An 18095-nucleotide genomic window follows, 5' to 3' on the forward strand; every position below is an offset into this window, starting at 1 on the left:
GCGACGGGCCACCTGCACGGAAGTGGGATTTTACTTGCTTATTCATTCATTCATCCATCCATTCATTCATTCATTTGTTTATTTATTTATTCATTTATCTATTCATGTATTTATTTATTTATTCATTTATTTGATGTTATTATAATTATTGATTAATTAATCAATCAATTTATTTACTTTTATGTATCCGTGATCTTGGTAACGCACACATAGGATTTTTTTAACATTTAGGAATATCTTTTTTACCCGTTAGGAATTTTTCATTTTTATCTTATCTGTTTTTTGTTCCGCATCAGTGATCTGGTAACGCGCACAAGGAATTTTTGAATATAGATGACTTTTAAAAAAAAACCAGTTGGGGAGCTTTTACGCATCAGTAATCTGGTTACACGCACATTGAATTTTGAACATCAAGGGTTCTTTTTTCGCCTTTTTCATTTTCATTTTTCAGTTGTTTGCGCATCAGTGATCTGGTAACGCGCACATGGGATTTTTGAACATCTAGGGATTTTTGTTTTTTTGTTGTTTTTTTTTGTTTACGTGTAAGTGGTCTGGTACACGCACATGTGATAGTTGAACATCAAGGGGTTTTCTTTTCAATGCATCAGTGATCTGGTAACGCGCACATGGGTTTTTTTTCTTAATATCAAGGGATTATCTTTTTTTTTTATCCGGTCAGGGATTTTTTGCGCATCAATGATCTGGTAACGCGCACATGGGATTTTCAAACATCAAGGAAGTTTTTTCAACCCGACAGGATTTTCTGAACACACGCCCTACCCCCTCATACAACACCCCCCTACACACGCCCTATCCTCCTTCCCCCCCACCACACACACCAAATCCCCACCCACACACACGCCCCCAACCCCTCAAAGAACTCCCCCACCCCTCACCACCCGAACACACACAACCTCCCCGCATCAACCCCTCCTCGCACCCCTACCTCCTCAGGCTCGATGAGTTTGAACTCCAGTCCCCGGCCCGTCCAGGCGATGAAGGAAGCGTTGCTGGGGTCGTCCAGCAGGGCCACCAGGAACTGCCACAGCTGCAGGGACCCCCGCCTCTGGTAGGTGGACACGGGCCCCTCCCGGTGGTAACGCTCCAGGTAAAAGTCCCGGTAGAACTCTGGCTTCATGTCTAGCCCTGTAGCACACGGACACACACACACATGAAGACATGGTGTGAGTGGACGGTATGAATACATTTAAAACGGGACTGAACTCAGAGTTCAGAATTTTTTTTTTTTTTTTTTTTTTTTTTAAATATCTGTCGTAAAACCCCTATCACAGCACACAGATCTCTGGTTTCATGTTTGGCCCTGCAGGGCGGACACACACACACACACACACACACACACACACAGAGACACACCCACCCACCCACCCACACACACACACACACACACAGGGAGACATGGTGTGAGTGGACAGTATGTATACATGTAAATAGGGATTGAACTTAGAATTCATTTTTTTTATCTGTCGTAAAACCCCCATCAAAGGACACGTTAGAACTTTGGCTTCATGCCTGGCCCTGCAGAGCGGACACACACACACAGAAGGACAGGACATGATATGAGTGGACTGTAGATATACATGTAAAACATGACTGAACTCAGAGTTCAGAATTCAATTTTATATTTGTCGTAAAACCCCATTAAAGGACACTAAATCTAAACACAACAAACAGATACAAGCTGTCAGAACTCAGAATTCAATTTATTTGTCGTAAAAAAACCCATCAAAGGACACAAAATCTAAACACAACAAACAGATACAAGCTATCAAAATTCAGAATTCAATTTTATATTTGTCGTAAAACCCCCATCAGAGGACACTAAATCTAAACACAACAAACAGATACAAGCTGTGACATAGTTATAGATTAGCGAGACATGGTGTGAATGGACTGTATGTATACATATAAACGGGATTGAACTCTGAACTCAGAACTGAATTTGAAAGGACAACAGTAAATCTGAACACAACAACAGATAAAAGCCAGTAAATCGTGAGGATCACGCAGGATATTTTAAAAGACATGGTTATGGATTAGCGAGACATGGCGTGAGTTGACTGTGCACATGTAAACGGGATTGAACTGTCAGGGTCAGACAGACAGAATCTGTCCGTGATTAACATTTCAGGTAAACGTTCTTGTAGATGCTGGGACCTCCGAGCTTTCATGGCCAGAAACACAACACAACACAACACACACACACACGTACGCACGCACGCACGCACACACACACACACACTCACACACGTACAGAGACAGAAGGAGAAAGAGAGAGAAGGTGGAGAGAAAGAGAGAGAGAGAGAGAGAGAGAGAGAGAGAGAGAGAGAGAGATAGACAGACAGACAGACAAACACACAGACAGAGACAGAGGCACAGACAAACACACACGAAACACTCAAGACAGGCAGATGGAGCATATGCCAACTTCCTCATACTCTACCCCAACCTCCCCGAAAACCACAAAAGCGCAGTCTGGTCCGTCCATCGCAAGAAGACCGCTCTCACACTTGAACAAAGAACAATGCTCAGAGAGGACAGGATCGCAGACAGAAACACCCCTCTTTAAAAAAAAAAAAAAAAAAAAAAAAAAACCTCAAGAGGGGGCGGGCGGCGTGGAGTCTGGGGGGTGGAGACAAGGAGTGGAGGGAACAGAGGAGAGAGAAAGGAGGAGAGGAATGAAGACAGACAATTGGCAAGAACTCTCTCTCTCCCTCACCCACTCTCTCTCTCTCTCTTCCCATCTCTCGTTCACCTTTCCACCTTTCCTGACTTTTTTTTTTGCTGTCTTTTTCTGAAACAAGCTTGTGGTTATGACAGCACATTTTCATCCATCTTCGCCCCTGCGCAAAACATCTCCACGACACCGCCGGGGCTTCCTGCGGTAGTTTGACACGAGCGGGATACCATACTAGTTCTCGCAATCGGTGGGCCGTCGACGCGGGCCCTGAAACGGTGTTCAAGGGAATTTTCTACCTCAGTGGAAATTAGTCCCCTTTTGGCCGGACAAAATGATGGAACATTTATTCATTCATTCATTTATTTATTGTTCATTTCTTTATTTCTTTATTTACTTATTTCCATTGATTTACTAACACTTTCACTACGGATTCAATATATTGATAATGAATAGTAAGTAACAGACTCTGCGGCAATGAATAGATAAACAAACAAAGAACAGTTCTTGCAATAACAAAGGGGGGTGGGGGTGGGAATTTAGAACGCAGCCAATTCGTGAGGATACAAGTCTATATAAATTGTTTATGTAGATAACGAATCGTTTTGCAGGAACGTAAGTACAGAGACGCAAAATACTACACACGCACGCACGCACACGCACACACACACACACACACACACTGACGACACAAAGACTCTTTTAATAAACAAAGGAAATCCATCACAAACGAAGAAATCGTCAGTGACTACAGAGATAATTAAAGAAGAAAGAAAGAACAAACATTGACTTTCAGCTAGGGAACATTAACTCACTCAATACGGCCAGTCCTCTCTTCTCCTCTACACAGACCCCTCGGATGTCCAGCGGGTGTCTGAATGACCCAACCTTTAGCTTCCGTCGTCAGAATTGTGGTATTCTTTGTCAACATTCAAGTCTTCAGTATAAGAGCCTTCCGCTTGCAATATTTTGATGATGGTAATTGGGGTGAAACGCTGTTAACGTCGTCTCTTTCGCCGTTCGTATGGAGAGAGTTAACAAGAACAGAAACAACAAATCTATAAACATGAACGCTAACAACAAGCCAAAAAATAATAGATAAAAATAATAATAACCCCTTTTAAAAATGGCTAAAAAAACCTGTTATCTTCTATCTTGTTACAACTGTTAAATTTCTCTCTCTCTCTCTCTCTCTCTCTCGCTCACACCGTCTGACTATGCATTACATTACTTTATAAAAGCACTTTCTGACTTTTCAATACTTCGCTTGTTTCATAATCTAAATAGAAAAGAAAAGAAAAAAGCCAAGTCATTACTCAAATTCTACGATTCAATGCAAATCGCTCAGATCAATGAGGAATGGCGGCAGGTGGCGGCGGGCTGGAGAGTGGAGTCGAAGGGTGTGGGGGGCAATTATGAGAAGGGATCACATTTTCAGTCCGACACCGGCAGGCAGAGACGCCAGTCTGATGACACTGTCCATAAAAGAGAAAGGACACTGCTTTGCTGGGGTTCATTTAATCAGCTCAGCACTCCGGTCCTGGGTCAACTTTGCCCTCAGCTGACAAGTCAACTCACGGCGCTTTCAGCTCAAGAACTTCCCAATCGGGTCTCTCTCTCTCTCTCTCTCTCTCTGTGGCGGTATGGGTGAAGAAAGGAAAGCATGTGTGTGTGTGTGTGTGTGTGTGTGTGTGTGTGTGTGTGTGTGTGTGTGTGTGAGAGAGAGAGAGAGAGAGAGAGAGAGAGAGAGAGAGAATGAGCAGAGGGGAAGCTTGGAAATCCCATTTGAACACATCCGGAATTGATTTTAAAAAATCGCGGTGAGAAAAAAATTCGCTTTCATTCTGAGTCGATTGTTTGTCTCTAACTCGCGTTCTTTCTTCCCTTTATATTCTTTCTTCTTTCTTCCCTTTCTTTCTCGATCAGTTATATCTTCTTTACTAATACAATCGTTTGCGTCTGGTTTGCTCCTTTGTTTTCTTCTTCTTTTTCTTTGTTCTTTTTTAATCACTTGTGTAAACAAAGTGAGGACGTTATAGACGGTGTTGACTTGTCTCCGTGCGAGTGTGTGTGTGTGTGTGTGTGTGTGTGTGTGTGTGTGTGTGTGTGTGTGTGTGTATGTATGTGTGTGTGTGTGTGTGTGTGTGTGTGTGTGTGTGTGTGTGTGTGTGTGTGTCCGTGGTAAACTTTAACAAATTCATTTTCTCTGGAAATACTTTGTCTGCCAATATCAAATTAGGATTAAAGATAGTAGGAAAAAATCTTCACAGTCATACCAATAATAGGTTGTAAGTCTTCCAGATTAAGCCGTATTCCTGGATCATCAACGTTTTATTTCGTTGAGGCTCTAGATAAGGAAAAAAAAGAAAGAAAGAAAAAAAAGTATACCAGCTGTTTCCAGTTGCCGGAACTATTGTTTCTTTCTTTCTTTTTTTTTTTTCCAAAGCATATTGATATCTAATACAGAACACATTTTTACGATTGATTTTCCCCCCGCCCCCTAATGATTCCTTTACTGGATAAAGCACGTATCACAAGTGAGTCTTGAGGGCCTTGCCTCTTTTTTTTTTTGTCATTCTGTATCTTTATTGTGAAATTATACTTCACAGCCCGACCCAATCCCAGCGGCCCGGAAGCTCTACGGAGGTCTGGAGGACCTGCGACGTACTGCCGCCTTCGTCAAGGAGACGGGGGAATCCATCTGATAAATGACGAACGAGACAACAACAACAACCATTATACTTTCTTCTTCTTCTTCTTATGCTCTTGATTGAAATAAATGTTATCTATTACTCTTATCATCAAAATAACCAGTGCTGTTTTGAAGTCATTGTGTTGTAACACAATCGATCTTGGATGGCATATTGGGTCTGGAAATAATGTCAAAAATATAACATTGTTCTTGCAGGTTCAGATGGTAAAAACTGTATTAGGAATATGATACTACAACCACAACGACAACAACAACTGCGACGACGACGACGCTAGCGACAATTAACATGATGATGATGATGATTTTTGTTGTTGTTGATGCTGCTGTTGATGTTGCTGTTGCTGTTCTCTACAGTGTTGTTGGTGACATTGTGATTGTTATCCCTACTGCTGCTACTGTTGCTAATCAGTGCAGTAATTCTATTAATCGCACGTGATTACCGAGCTAATCAAAGGGCGGCGTCCTCTCTCGCTTTTTATCGTCAAAAACAGGGCTGTTCATTTAAACAACGGCAAAAAATATTCTTCGTTTGGCCTCCCAGCCGGAAGTCATGCTCAAATCCGCAGGAAATTAGATGCATTCACCGGGCTCCCCGCAGAGATCTGAGTGCACCTTGTCTTCCAAGCGCGCACGTGTAGGACATGGACACACACACACACGCGCGCGCGCGCGCGCAAACACACACACACACATACACACAAAAGCACCAATCACTAAGGCACACACACACACACACTGGCATGCATGCACACGCACATACACAAACACACACATGCACGCACAAATTCACACACACCAAAACAAACACGGAGGCACGCGTACACACACACACACACACACACACACATACACACACACACACACACACTGTGTGGGGAATAGAAGAGAGAGAGAGAGAGAGAGAGAGAGAGGGAGAGAGAAAAAGATGATCTGAAATTTGAAAAATTAGAATATCAGAATATGGAAACGTTATTTACTCTCTCTCTCTCTCTCTCTCTCTCTCTCTCTCTCTCCGCAACTCCCAGAATGTGTCTCTGTCTCCCTGTCTGAGAAGAACTCAAACGCACACACACACGCGCGCACTGTGTGATCTCTGTATGCTTTCCACTCAAGGTGCCAGCTTTCCTCTGAAAGTGTCCGTTGTAATATAATGTGGTATCGCCTGTGTCATTCAACATACTCACTGGTATGCAAAACAATGTATATACCGAAAAGCATCAACTGTTCTATAACATGTCGACAGTTTTCTGGGCAATGCAGCTCCTGCTCCTGTCCCTCCTCCTCCTCCTTCCCCCTCCTCCTTCCTCCTCCCCCTTGCCATATCCCCTCCACCCTTTCCCCCATCCTCTCTGTGTGTCTGCTCCCTTCATTAAGTGGTATCGTTAAGTTATTGATATGGTATAATAGTCAGTCGTTTTCGACAATGACCATCAGAACAGCAGAGGAGGTAACTGCTGTCCCGACTATCTGGGCTAGAGTTTGATCATAGTGGAGAGTGTCTTGCCCAAGTTACATCCCCACTCTCTCGGCCTAGAGGGTTTTAGGACAGTCGGACGTTGGGGTGGTTCCCAACGGCTAACTAGCCCTCAAAAAAGGCTGCAGCGCTAAGAGCCAGCGCAATTTTGCCTCCTAGTTTGAAAGCCATAGTCCTTCACAAAAGACTAGACTGTAAGTCATATCCCATTGCACTGGAGAAACCATTGATAATACATCCCTCACTTTAGTTTGATGTGGCAGTAGAAGTATGACAGTAATAATTCCTGTAGTACATTGTAGGCGACATGCGATGTTTCTGATTCCTTCAGTAAGGGGCCTTGGTCCTCATCGTCTGAATACAACGCTTCATTCGTTTCGTTTCGTTTCGTTTCGTTACTGAGTGATGTTGGAAAATATTCTAATTCAAAGCAAAGACTTCAATGATCCTTTTGATTCTGAAATTGGTTTGTTCAAAGTAAAGACTTCAATGATCCTTTAAATTCTGAATTTGGTTTGTTCACGCCAATAAGACATATTTTGCTGGAAGTAGTTTGGTAATGTGTGGCTGTTTCATTCATATAGGTACTTTTGTTTTTCGTTTGATTACTATATATATATATATATATATATATATATATATATATATATATATCCTTATATATATATATATATATATGTGTGTGTGTGTGTGTGTGTGTGCTTTTCTTAAGAGGGTTCTATTTCTGGAACAGATCTGGGGTTTTTTTTTTTCAGTCTCATGGAGATTAACACACACACACACACACGAGCGAAACCAAAAGTAGTATCCGTGACGTCAAAATCCGACGCAGTGCTGATGATGACGTAAAACTGCTGATACCTGATCGGAAGACAGACAAGAAACAAGCGGGAGGAGTCAACTACTAGGGAAGGGCTACAAAAGCAACGCCTCGCCCCACCTTCCCCCCCCCCCTCCCACTCCCACGACCCCGATTAACAAGCTGTGAACGCAACAACACTGAAGAAGAGAGACATCCATCCAACCCCTCTGCCCTCCACTGAACCAAACGTAAAAAAACCAAAAACAAAAAAACAAAAACAAAAAAAACACAGACTCTTAAAGCAAGGTGGCCGAAAAAGTGAGAAACACTACAACAAGAATTAGCGTCATAATGACGGGCCATTGAGCCCGGATAATGCGTGGCTGTAAATTTTCCCAGCGTGCACTGGGCCACGGGAAGTGACGTATTAAGAGGTTGGGGGGCTTGTGGGTAATGGGAGGGCCGAGGCGCGCGCGACGCTGGTGATGACACGGGCCAGAGATTTGTGGGAAGGGGAGTCCATCGATTATCTCGCTTGTGGCGAATTGTCTCTCTCTCTCTCTCTCCTCCCCCCCCTCCCCTCTGTCTCTTTCTTGCTCTCTCCGCTGTAGGTCTTTGCCTCTTGTTGTCTTCATGTTAAGCTGGGAACAGGGGAATAAAAAGGATGCTCACAGCTAGTGTTAATGTCACAGGTTAGGTGTTCCTTTTGATGTTCCTGGTTTTAATACTTCGCTTTTCCCCCTCCTCCATCTCATTTTCTTCCTTCATAAATGTCTTCTTCTTCGTCTTTCGATTGTTGTTCTTGTTGTTGATGTTCATCTTCTTCTTCTTCTTCTCCTCCTCCTTCCTCCTCTTCCTTCTTCTGTCTCTATCGGAAGTCAAAAACGAATTTTAGAATAAAAAGGGTCAAAAGCTTCTTGGACGTCTATATTTTACGACAATTACGAAGGTGTGTTCACTGTTGTTTTTAACATCTTCTCCGTTTTGTTTTTTCTATCTTCTGGCTTTTTGTTTGTCTTTACAAAATTTTATCCGTTCTTCTCACTATCACTCGCATTTCTTGTCATTCTCACCCCCCACCCACACCCCCATCCCCTCCAGCCTTCTGTCTCTATCTTTCTCTCCGTGGGGGGGGGGGGGGGGGGGGGGGGGGAGGGAGAATGACAAGAAATGCGAGTGATAGTGAGAAGAACGGATAAAATTTTTGTAAAGACAAACGCGGTGTTTTGGATATGGATACCGACTGGATTTGTTGTGAATGAGATCAGTTTCTTTCCCTTTTCTTTCTTTTTTTTTTTCCGCCTCCCCACCTGTTTTTCTGTTTCCACCAGTTCAGTTGAAGAGAGATGGGTGGAGGGGGAGTGGGGGTGTTCGTAGATCTTGACTTATGGATTTAGTTGTTATTCTCTCTCTCTCTCTTGGATTGTTTGTTGATGTCGTCCAAGTAAAATGGCTGACGTGCATATTTTGCCTTAGCCCTTGTTTTCGTCTTAAACATCCAGATTATGAGACATACGAATATATATATATATATATATATATATATATATATATATATATATATATATATATATATATATATATACACACATATATGTTTGTACGTATGTATGTATGTATGCATGCGTGCATACATGTGTGTGTGAGATCTTTCGTTTAACGTCTAATCAATAGAAGGCCGTTACTGTCTAGTGGTTAGGACCTCGCGTTATGTGTGTGTGTGTGTGAGTGTGTGTGTGTGTGCGCGCTTATCTGTGTGCTTGTGGGTGCATGCGTGCGCGCGTATGTGTGTGTATGCATTATTGTCTATATTTGTGCATAATAGCTTACATTGTTTCATCAGCAATGTAATGTTCACATGTACCCCTTCTTGGAACTGAGGCCAAAATGTACATAAATCATCCCGATTCTCTCTTTCTTCATCTCTCTCTCAATGTGTGTGTGTGTGTGTGTGCGTGCGTGCGTGCGTGCGTGCGTGCGTGCGTGTGTATGTGTGTGTGTGCGTGCGCGCGCGCGTGTGTGTGTGTATGCGTGCGTGTGTGTATCTGTGTGGAGATGGATGGTCACGGCCTCTTCCTCACTGAAAGCAGCATTTTATCTTAATTCAAGGAGATTTATGTCTTCTTCTTTTCTTCTTGTTATTCCTCCTCCTCCTCTTCTTCTTCTGCCTTTTACTCCCTATTGATTTTGTTTTCTTTTCTTGTTATTTTTTCTTCTTTTTTTCTTCTCCTACCTTTTTCTTATCTTCTTTCATTCTTCCTTTCTTCTTGTCTTCTTCTTCTTCTCCTACGTTTTCTCGCCAGCCCATTTCTTTCTTTCTTTCCTTCTTCCTGTCTTCGTCTTCAACCTTTTCTCGCCGTCTCCTTTATTTCTTTCCTTTCTTTCTTTCTTTTTTTCTTCATGTCTTCTTCTTCTCCCCATCCCCTTACTTTCTCTCCTTCATTTCTTTCTTTCTTTCCCCCTGTCTTCTCTCTCTCCTACTTTTTCTCCCCATCCCCATCCTCTTTCTTTCTTCTCCTTCTCTACTTTTCCCACCTCAGTCGCTATTCTGTCTTCTTTCTTTCCTTCTTTCTTCCTAATTGTTCTTCTCTTTCAGCTCCTCTCTCCAATCAGTTCCAACATTTGTGATCACACCAGTCTCTCTGTTCTCTTAACTCACTCATTACGGCCAGTCCTCTCTTCTCCTCTACACAGACCCCTCGGATGTCCAGTGGGTGTCTGAATGACCCAACCTTTAGCTTCCATCGTCAGAATTGTGGTATTCTTTGTCAACATTCACCTCTTCAGTATAAGAGACTTCCTTTTGCAATATTTAGATGATGGTAACTGGGGTGAAACGCTGTTAACGTCGTCTCTTTCGCCGTTCGTATGGAGAGAGCTAAACTGGAGTTTTCCGGATTGTTGAAGCCACTGAGTCACCAAACTCGTTATTGTGGATCCAGATTTGAAAACAGCAAATATATTGATCGATATAACTTTCATTAATACAGTTGTAGCATTAGAGCTTATAAATAAATATGCTTCGGTGTGGGCGCCTTTGTGTACAGAGCATCGCCTCTGAGAAATTAGGAACGGTTCCATAGGAGTTGCAGGATAAGGAGAAGGAGGAGATGGGATAGTAGGAGAAGGAGGAGAAGGAGAAGGATGATGATGAAGAAGATCTGAGAAACAAGGAACAGTTCTGTAGGAGCGGGAGAAGGAAAAGAAGGAGGAGAAGGAGGAAGATGAAGATGATCTGATGCCCCCCACACCTCACCCCACCTACCCCAACTTTGCATGCACTGTGAAGTGGGCACGCCTTGTTATTGTTGTCTGTCGAGGTCCGGGGTGGGGGGTTGGTGGGGGGTGGAGGGTGGGTGGGGGTTGGGGAGGTGGGGTGGAGGGGCACAGTAATAATAGCAGAAAGTTCCAGGCCACGAGAACAGGCGCGGGCAACACTTCAACTGTGACACTTCTGGGCCAGGGCCAGAGCCAGGGCCAGGCGCCCCCCCCCCTCCCCCCTGCCCCCTCCTCCATACCACCTCGTCCAGCCAGCCAGCCACTTGCCTTATTCGTCAGTCCGGGAGGAAACCGAGCGCCCCATTAACGGCGCTACCCGCCCGTTTCCAAGGCAACCGGGACGCGGACACGAGTAACCCTAGCTCGGGCGACTGAACGCCGGAGTGACGGGAGTCGCAGACAAGGGAATTTATCATTCCGGGGTGGGTGAGTGTGGGGTAATTATGGGGTTAATAACAGTCTCCCTCCCTCTGTCTTTCCCCCCTCTCGCTCTCTCTCTCTTACTACACCCCCCCTTTCCTCTATTCACCGCCTCATTCTCACTCACACACGGCTTTCTATTTTTCTCTCTCTGTGTGTGTCTCTCTCTATCTCCTTGTTCCAAGTCCAACATGCACCCAACTATTAACTCTTTCCTTTCTCGGCCAGATAGCTTCAAGGTGGAAGAACTAAGGAAGGGAAGGGAAGGGAAGGGAGGGGAGGGGTGGGGGTCGGGGTGGGGAATGGGGAAGGAGGCTGGACGGGTAGGGAGGCAGGGGGAGCTACCCCCTCTCTCTCCCTCTCTCTTTCTCTCTGACATGGCGTATCGAGCTTGTCATCACCGCACCCAGCGCCACCAAAGACTGACCGTAATTATGCAAATGCAAAGCCCACCGGCGCCAAATTACGCCTCGGCGTGATTGGACTAAGATGGCGACCGTCGAAGACTCGCCCTGAAGAAGACAAAAGTTGTCCTCCCTTTGTATTGTCGTGGGGGGGGGGGGGAGAGAGAGAGAGAGAGAGAGAGAGAGGGGGGGGGGGGGAAGGAGAGAGGAGAGAGAGAAGAAGAAGAAATGGCGAAAATTAAAAATCGTTCTCTTTCACCACCACCACCACCATCCCTCATCAGCCCCTACCCCACCCCTCCCAGCTCTCCTCTTTGGAAGAAAGGGGATGGGACAGGACGGCACGGTGATGTCATAAGGGGGTGGGTGGGGGTAGGGGTAGGATAGGGCAGGGTGGGGTGGGGTGGGGTGGGCGGTCAGAGGTCTCAATTTGGCGGTGTGTACAAATGACATGGGGGGAGGGGGTTAATGATGAAAGCAAGGGGCTGTGACCCTACCCCTCCCCCCTCCAGCACCCCACCTACACCCACCCCCACCCGTCACGCCGCACAGATAGCTTTCGAGGTTTGTTTTGAAGGAGAAACAGTGGCGGTTCTCTTTTCAGTCATATGCATGCATGCACACACTCACACTTACTTACTGACACCGACACTGACACACACACGCACGCACACGCACACATACACACACACACACTCACACACATACACACACAATTCAATTACAGAAGACACACACACATACACACACGCGCGCCAAACACGTACTCTTTGAATGATACATGAATAAGAGACAAGATAGAATCAGTGGCTTTGATATAATACTGGCAACCTGAGAGGATAAACAGTCAGTGCTCAACACAGAGATTGGAAGAACTGCCATGGCTTAACCATTAAGTGGTGAATGAACCTACACAAGTTATCCCTTGCATCAAAGCCAAATATCAACATAGCTAAGCTTGTGCTCAACATTTAAATCTCCTCCGCGGAACACAACTTCATCAGTATCAGTATCAGTAGCTCAAGGAGGCATCACTGCGTTCGGAGTCTAAAATCATTTATACGAAACTTCTCGGAAAATTCTTGTGAATGTATGTTTTGACAGTTTCAAGATGTTACCTGCTATTTCAGAAGGTTTGCTGCATTGTCTAATAGGACATTTGTTATAGTTGTTATAGTTGTTTTGATGTCAGCGTTTCCTTCTATCATGCCTGTGTCTCCCTTTTATTTTATTTTTTTCCCAGTGTTCTGTATCTTTCCCCACCACACACACACATGCGCACACACACATACAGCATTCTTCACCCTTCCCCCCCCCCCCCCACCTTTTTTTTTATTCGCCTAATATCACTTAAAGTGGAAGACGTTAAACTGAGGACTACGACTACAACTTCACACACGCACAATTTAGTTACAGAAGACACTTTGGCTTGTCATCAATATTTTGTTTTATTTCACATCAGCTTATTAAGATAAATAGTCGTGAACTAAACATAGCAATGCTGAAATGCAACTTTGTTCGCTTTGTTTGTTTATTTTCCTTGCTAGAATTAATTCGTGTTTGTCACTATACTCCAACTTGGCTCTAAGCCCACCTCCATCCACTCTCTCTCCCATTCCCACACACTTACCTGGTCGGTTTTTCTCTCTCTCTTTCTTTCTCCCCCTTCCTCCATCTTCCCCCCTCTCTCTCTCGCACTCTCTCTCTTTCTCCCCCTTCCTCCATTTTCCTCTCTCTCTCTCTCTCGCTCTCTCTCCCTCTCTTTCTCCCCCTTCCTCCATCTTCCTCTCTCCCTCTCTTTCTCCCCCTTCCTCCATCTTCCTCTCTCTCCCCCTTCCTCCATCTTCCCCCCTCTCTCTCTCGCACTTTCTCTTTCTCTTCCCCTCCCTCCTTCTTTCCTCCCCTCTAGCTCTCTCTCACACTATCTTTCTTTCTCTCCCCCTCCCTCCTTCTTCTCCTTTCTCTCTCCCTGTCTCTGTCTCTCTCTCATGTATAGTGCATGCAAGCAAGCAGGTGCGAACACAGTTAAGAAAAGGGAAAAACAAAAATCAACCAAAGACATGCATACACAACCAGCAAAATGAGACAGGGAGACAGAATGAGACAAAGGTAGATAGACAGACAGACAGACAGACAAAACACACAGCGACAGACAGACAACGAGAAAGAAAGAAATCACTGTCTCCACACCCTACCCTCCAAACCCCCACCCCCCCAACCCCACCCCAGCCCGCACCCCCTTCCCCACCACCACCACCACAATCCAGAAGGATAGAGGAGGGCAGAAACTAGTAGAAGCCAGGGCTAGAACCACGACCTTTCCTCGCCAACAATAGCTAGTTACAGCTCCCCCCCCCCCACTCCCCGACAAGCGGCGAATCCAAATCCCCCTGCTTATTTTCTGCCCTTCTCTTCCCCCCTCGCCCCCCGTCCTCCCCGCCCCCCTCCAAGGGCCCTCTCCCTTGCTTTCGATTTAATTTGCTCTTGCTCAGGGAAAAAGCGATCCCGTATTCCTCTGTTTATCAAAGGGCCACCTCGACTCGCTCCAGCAGCCTTCTGGGACTCTCGCTGATTGTCGCGAGAATTCCCTGTCCTCGTGTCTGCGCTCCCGCTCGCGAGAATCATGGAATACAGATCACGGGAAAGCTCTCGTCGCCGGCGAGATTCTGTGGTCGGGGGTTTTTGGGAATGAAGCAGAAAATCTGGCTGATTGGCTGGGTGGGTGGGTGTGCTTTGATGGAGAATGTGTGTGAGGGGAGAAAGAGAGAGAGAGAGTGAGATGGAGAGTAGGAGAGAGAGAGAAGAGGAGAGAGAGAGAGAGAGAGAGAGAGAGAGAGAGACAGATGGACAGACAGACAAAACGAAAAATAGACAAAGTGGGAGAGAGAGAGAGAGTGAGAGAGAGGCAGAGACAGAGACCGAGACAGACAGACAGACAGATGGACAGACACAAAAAGAAAAAAGACAAAGTGGGAGATGGAGAGAGAGAGAGAGAGAGAGAGAGAGAGAGAGAGAGAGAGAGAGACAGAGAGAGACAGACAGACAGATGGACAGACAGACAAAAAGAAAAAAGACAAAGTGGGAGATGGAGAGAGAGAGAGAGAGGCAGAGAGAGAGAGAGAGACAGAGAGGGACAGAGACAGACACAGACAGATGGACAGACAGAGAAAAAGAAAAAAAAGACAAAGTGGGAGATGGAGAGAGAGAGAGAGAGAGAGAGAGAGAGAGAGAGAGACAGACAGACAGACAGACAGACAGACAGACAAAAAGAAAAAAGACAAAGTGGGAGATGGAGATGAACTTGGATGGGCTTTAATAGTGATAAAGAGTGAGATGTGCAAGGGAAGAAATATGATTAAAAACTTACAACACAGATTGTTTCAAAAAGAGCTAAGCAAACAAACGAAAAAACAAAGAAACTAAATCATTAACTGATACACAAAGAAGGCAATATCTAAAAGACCAAAAAGGGACGAAGTGAGTAATAACGATGCCTTCTGGGGAGCAAAACGTGTGTCATATTTTCGAAAATTAATCACTTATTACTCTATGAGACGCGCATTCGATGATCAAAAAGGCATAAAAAAATGACACTTTCCTAACATCCATAAACACACAGAGAAACTCCACTTTAAATCAATAGATACTCACAGACAAAAACTGACTCCTGATGTAGGACAGGTAACGCGGTTTCATTTTAGTTGACAGCTAACATAAAATGTCAACACCATTGTCTTTTACAAAAAGTAGTCCTTAACACAGTTCACGATAAGGCTAATGAGATAACACTGACAACCTTCTGCATCCTAAGGCTAATTTCAGTACATAGCTGAAAAAAAGTTTTTCAAGCTGGGTTTATGGCTCACTTGTGGCTCGCATTTTGATTATTATTTCACACATCATACGTGGAAGATACATCTGTCACATCTCTAGTGACAAACACTCCTGAAATAAACAGGTCCATAATGTCGATATAAATCATTCTTGTCATAATTCTAATATTTTCATGATCGACATCACTACTTTCATTTTCATCGTCCGGTTTATTGTATATAACAGATTCGTATATAATTATATCCCTAGCTTTTGTTTCTTCTTTATAGGTAGTCTGGTTTGAAAAAAAAGAAGAAAAAAAGCGACAATAACAACTAACGCGAAATCAAACAACAGAGAGGCCAATCGAGTAAATAGGCTGTACGAGTCGCAACAATATCTATGAAGATATAGCCATGGGTGCCTGTAAATCAAGGCAAATAACTCCGCGAGCAAGCGTGCACATTCATACTCATAACCACATCCATACTGATGTACTCTCTCTCTCTTACTCTCTTTCCACCTCTCTCTCCATTCTCCTTCTCTTTCTTCCCCAACCCCTCACACACACACACACACACACACAAAACAACTGGCGTACTCTCTCTTCTCTATTTCTATCTCTTCCCCCCTCTCTCTCCATTCTCCCTCTCTTCCTTCCCCACCCCCTCACACATACACACACAAACACACACGCGCAGCCGTTTACACACCAGCGATTCAAATATTGATAGGTCGCACACCATTGGTGCCTCGCCAAAACAGGAAGTAGAGGCTGTGCCGTCAATCAGTGACAAATGGCCAGCCACGCCATGCAAATTTCATTGCCACGGGAAACAATTCGCTAAAAAGATCGAGCGATTAAGACGCCGATTCTAATTCCTTTCAACACGAAACAACTTCTGGAATCGACAGAAATTATATCAATAAGAAATAATTACAAATGCTCTCCAAGACACGCAACAGGTTCTCGGGCGGACGCGCGCGCGCGTGCAAAAACGCACACACGGGCGCGTGACAGTGAGAGAGAGAGAGAGAGAGAGAGAGAGAGAGAGAGAGAGACAGCAAACCAAACAAACGAAAAATCAACAACAATGAAAGTTCCTCGAGGAGTAATCCAAACAGCTACACCGCAAGTTTCACGCACAGGCCCAACCATCTCTCTCTCTCTTTGTCTCCCAACCCACCCTCCTCTCTCTCTCCCTCCCTCACTCCCTCTCTCCCCAACAGACTTCACTACAGAACCCAACCCAACCCAACCAAACCAACCTCCCATCCACCCAGCCAACCATCCAGCCAGCCAGCCAGCTAGCTAGCCCCAAGCCAATCAATCACCTGTTAATAGCGCTTCGATTACTGGTCGTTCATTATTCAGGCGAGCCTCTAAACGGGGTCCGAGGAGTGAGAATTACACACAATAAAACACACGGGGCCTGTCGCCCTTGGCCCCCCTTAATCACACCTTGCTGTGGGCCTTGCCTGGCTGTGGGCAACATGACAATGCACTGGAGGGCGGAGGCAGGGATGTGGGGAGGGGGGGGGGAAGAGAAGAGAAGGGTTGAGGTGAGTGTGTGTGTGTGTGTGTGTGTGTGTGTGTGTGTTTGAGTGCGTTAGTGTGTGGTGCTGTGTGTGTGTGTGTGTGTGTGTGTGTGTGTGTGACTCGACTCGACTTAATTTACTGTCATAAAATCCTTCGGGATTAATATACACAACAAAATAACATAACGAAGAAAGAAAGAAAGTATGTGTGTGTGTGTGTGTGTGTGTGTGTGTGTGTGTGTGTGTGTGTGTGTGTGTGTGTGTGTGTGTGTGAGTGTGTGTGTGTGTGTGTGTGTGTGCGCGCGCGTGTGAGTGTGTGTGTGTGTGTGTGTGTGTATCTAACTTTGTGTATGCTTATGTTATTCAAGACAGAGCATACCTCTGAATGAAGGAGACAAATCAATCAATGACAGGCAGAGCAGGACGAGCGAGATAGCCACTGACTCACCTTTGTGTTTATCCCGCAGGTGGGTCAAGTAGACCGACTCCTCGGGGTAGAAATAACGCATGGCATTCTCATACGGGTAGGGCATCCCTGTAATTACAGATAGAAGACACACCGTGCAGAAACTAAACGCGGATGGTATTGTGGAGATAGAAAAATACATCACACACACACACACAGACACGCGCGCGCATGCACGTACAGACACACACACACACGTATGCACGCGCGAGCGCGCGCGCGCGCACACACACACACACACGAACAAACAAACAAAACATCAACCAAAAAAAGCTATGTGCTGATACATCACATAAACCCTGAAAAGACAAAGTAACACACACCACACACAGAACAATACTACACTCGAGATGTGATCCCAGAAAACAAATTATAATTCACCGTACATAGAACAACAATAGGCTCATACATCACACATACAAACCCTGAACACGAAGTATAATATACCACACACTGAACAATATCATCACATAACACTGATCCTAAAAAA

At 44.9% G+C, this 18095-nt stretch overlaps 1 protein-coding gene across 1 annotated transcript in view; it reads right to left on the reverse strand.

Moving 5' to 3' along the window:
• LOC143290106 (ETS translocation variant 1-like) overlaps positions 1 to 17672 on the reverse strand; it is an 18869-nt gene extending 1197 nt beyond the window's left edge. The window contains exons 1-3 of the mRNA XM_076599395.1: positions 17588 to 17672; positions 947 to 1146; positions 1 to 12 (exon numbers count right to left, since the gene is read on the reverse strand). The exon at positions 1 to 12 is cut by the window's left edge and continues 282 nt beyond it. Of these exons, the coding sequence (XP_076455510.1) occupies positions 1 to 12; positions 947 to 1146; positions 17588 to 17672 (297 nt within the window). The remainder of the gene's footprint in view (positions 13 to 946; positions 1147 to 17587) is intronic.
• Positions 17673 to 18095: the final 423 nt, after the last annotated feature.

Source organism: Babylonia areolata, chromosome 15 (genome assembly GCF_041734735.1).
Source record: "Babylonia areolata isolate BAREFJ2019XMU chromosome 15, ASM4173473v1, whole genome shotgun sequence".
NCBI classification, from domain to species: Eukaryota; Metazoa; Mollusca; class Gastropoda; order Neogastropoda; family Buccinidae; genus Babylonia; species Babylonia areolata.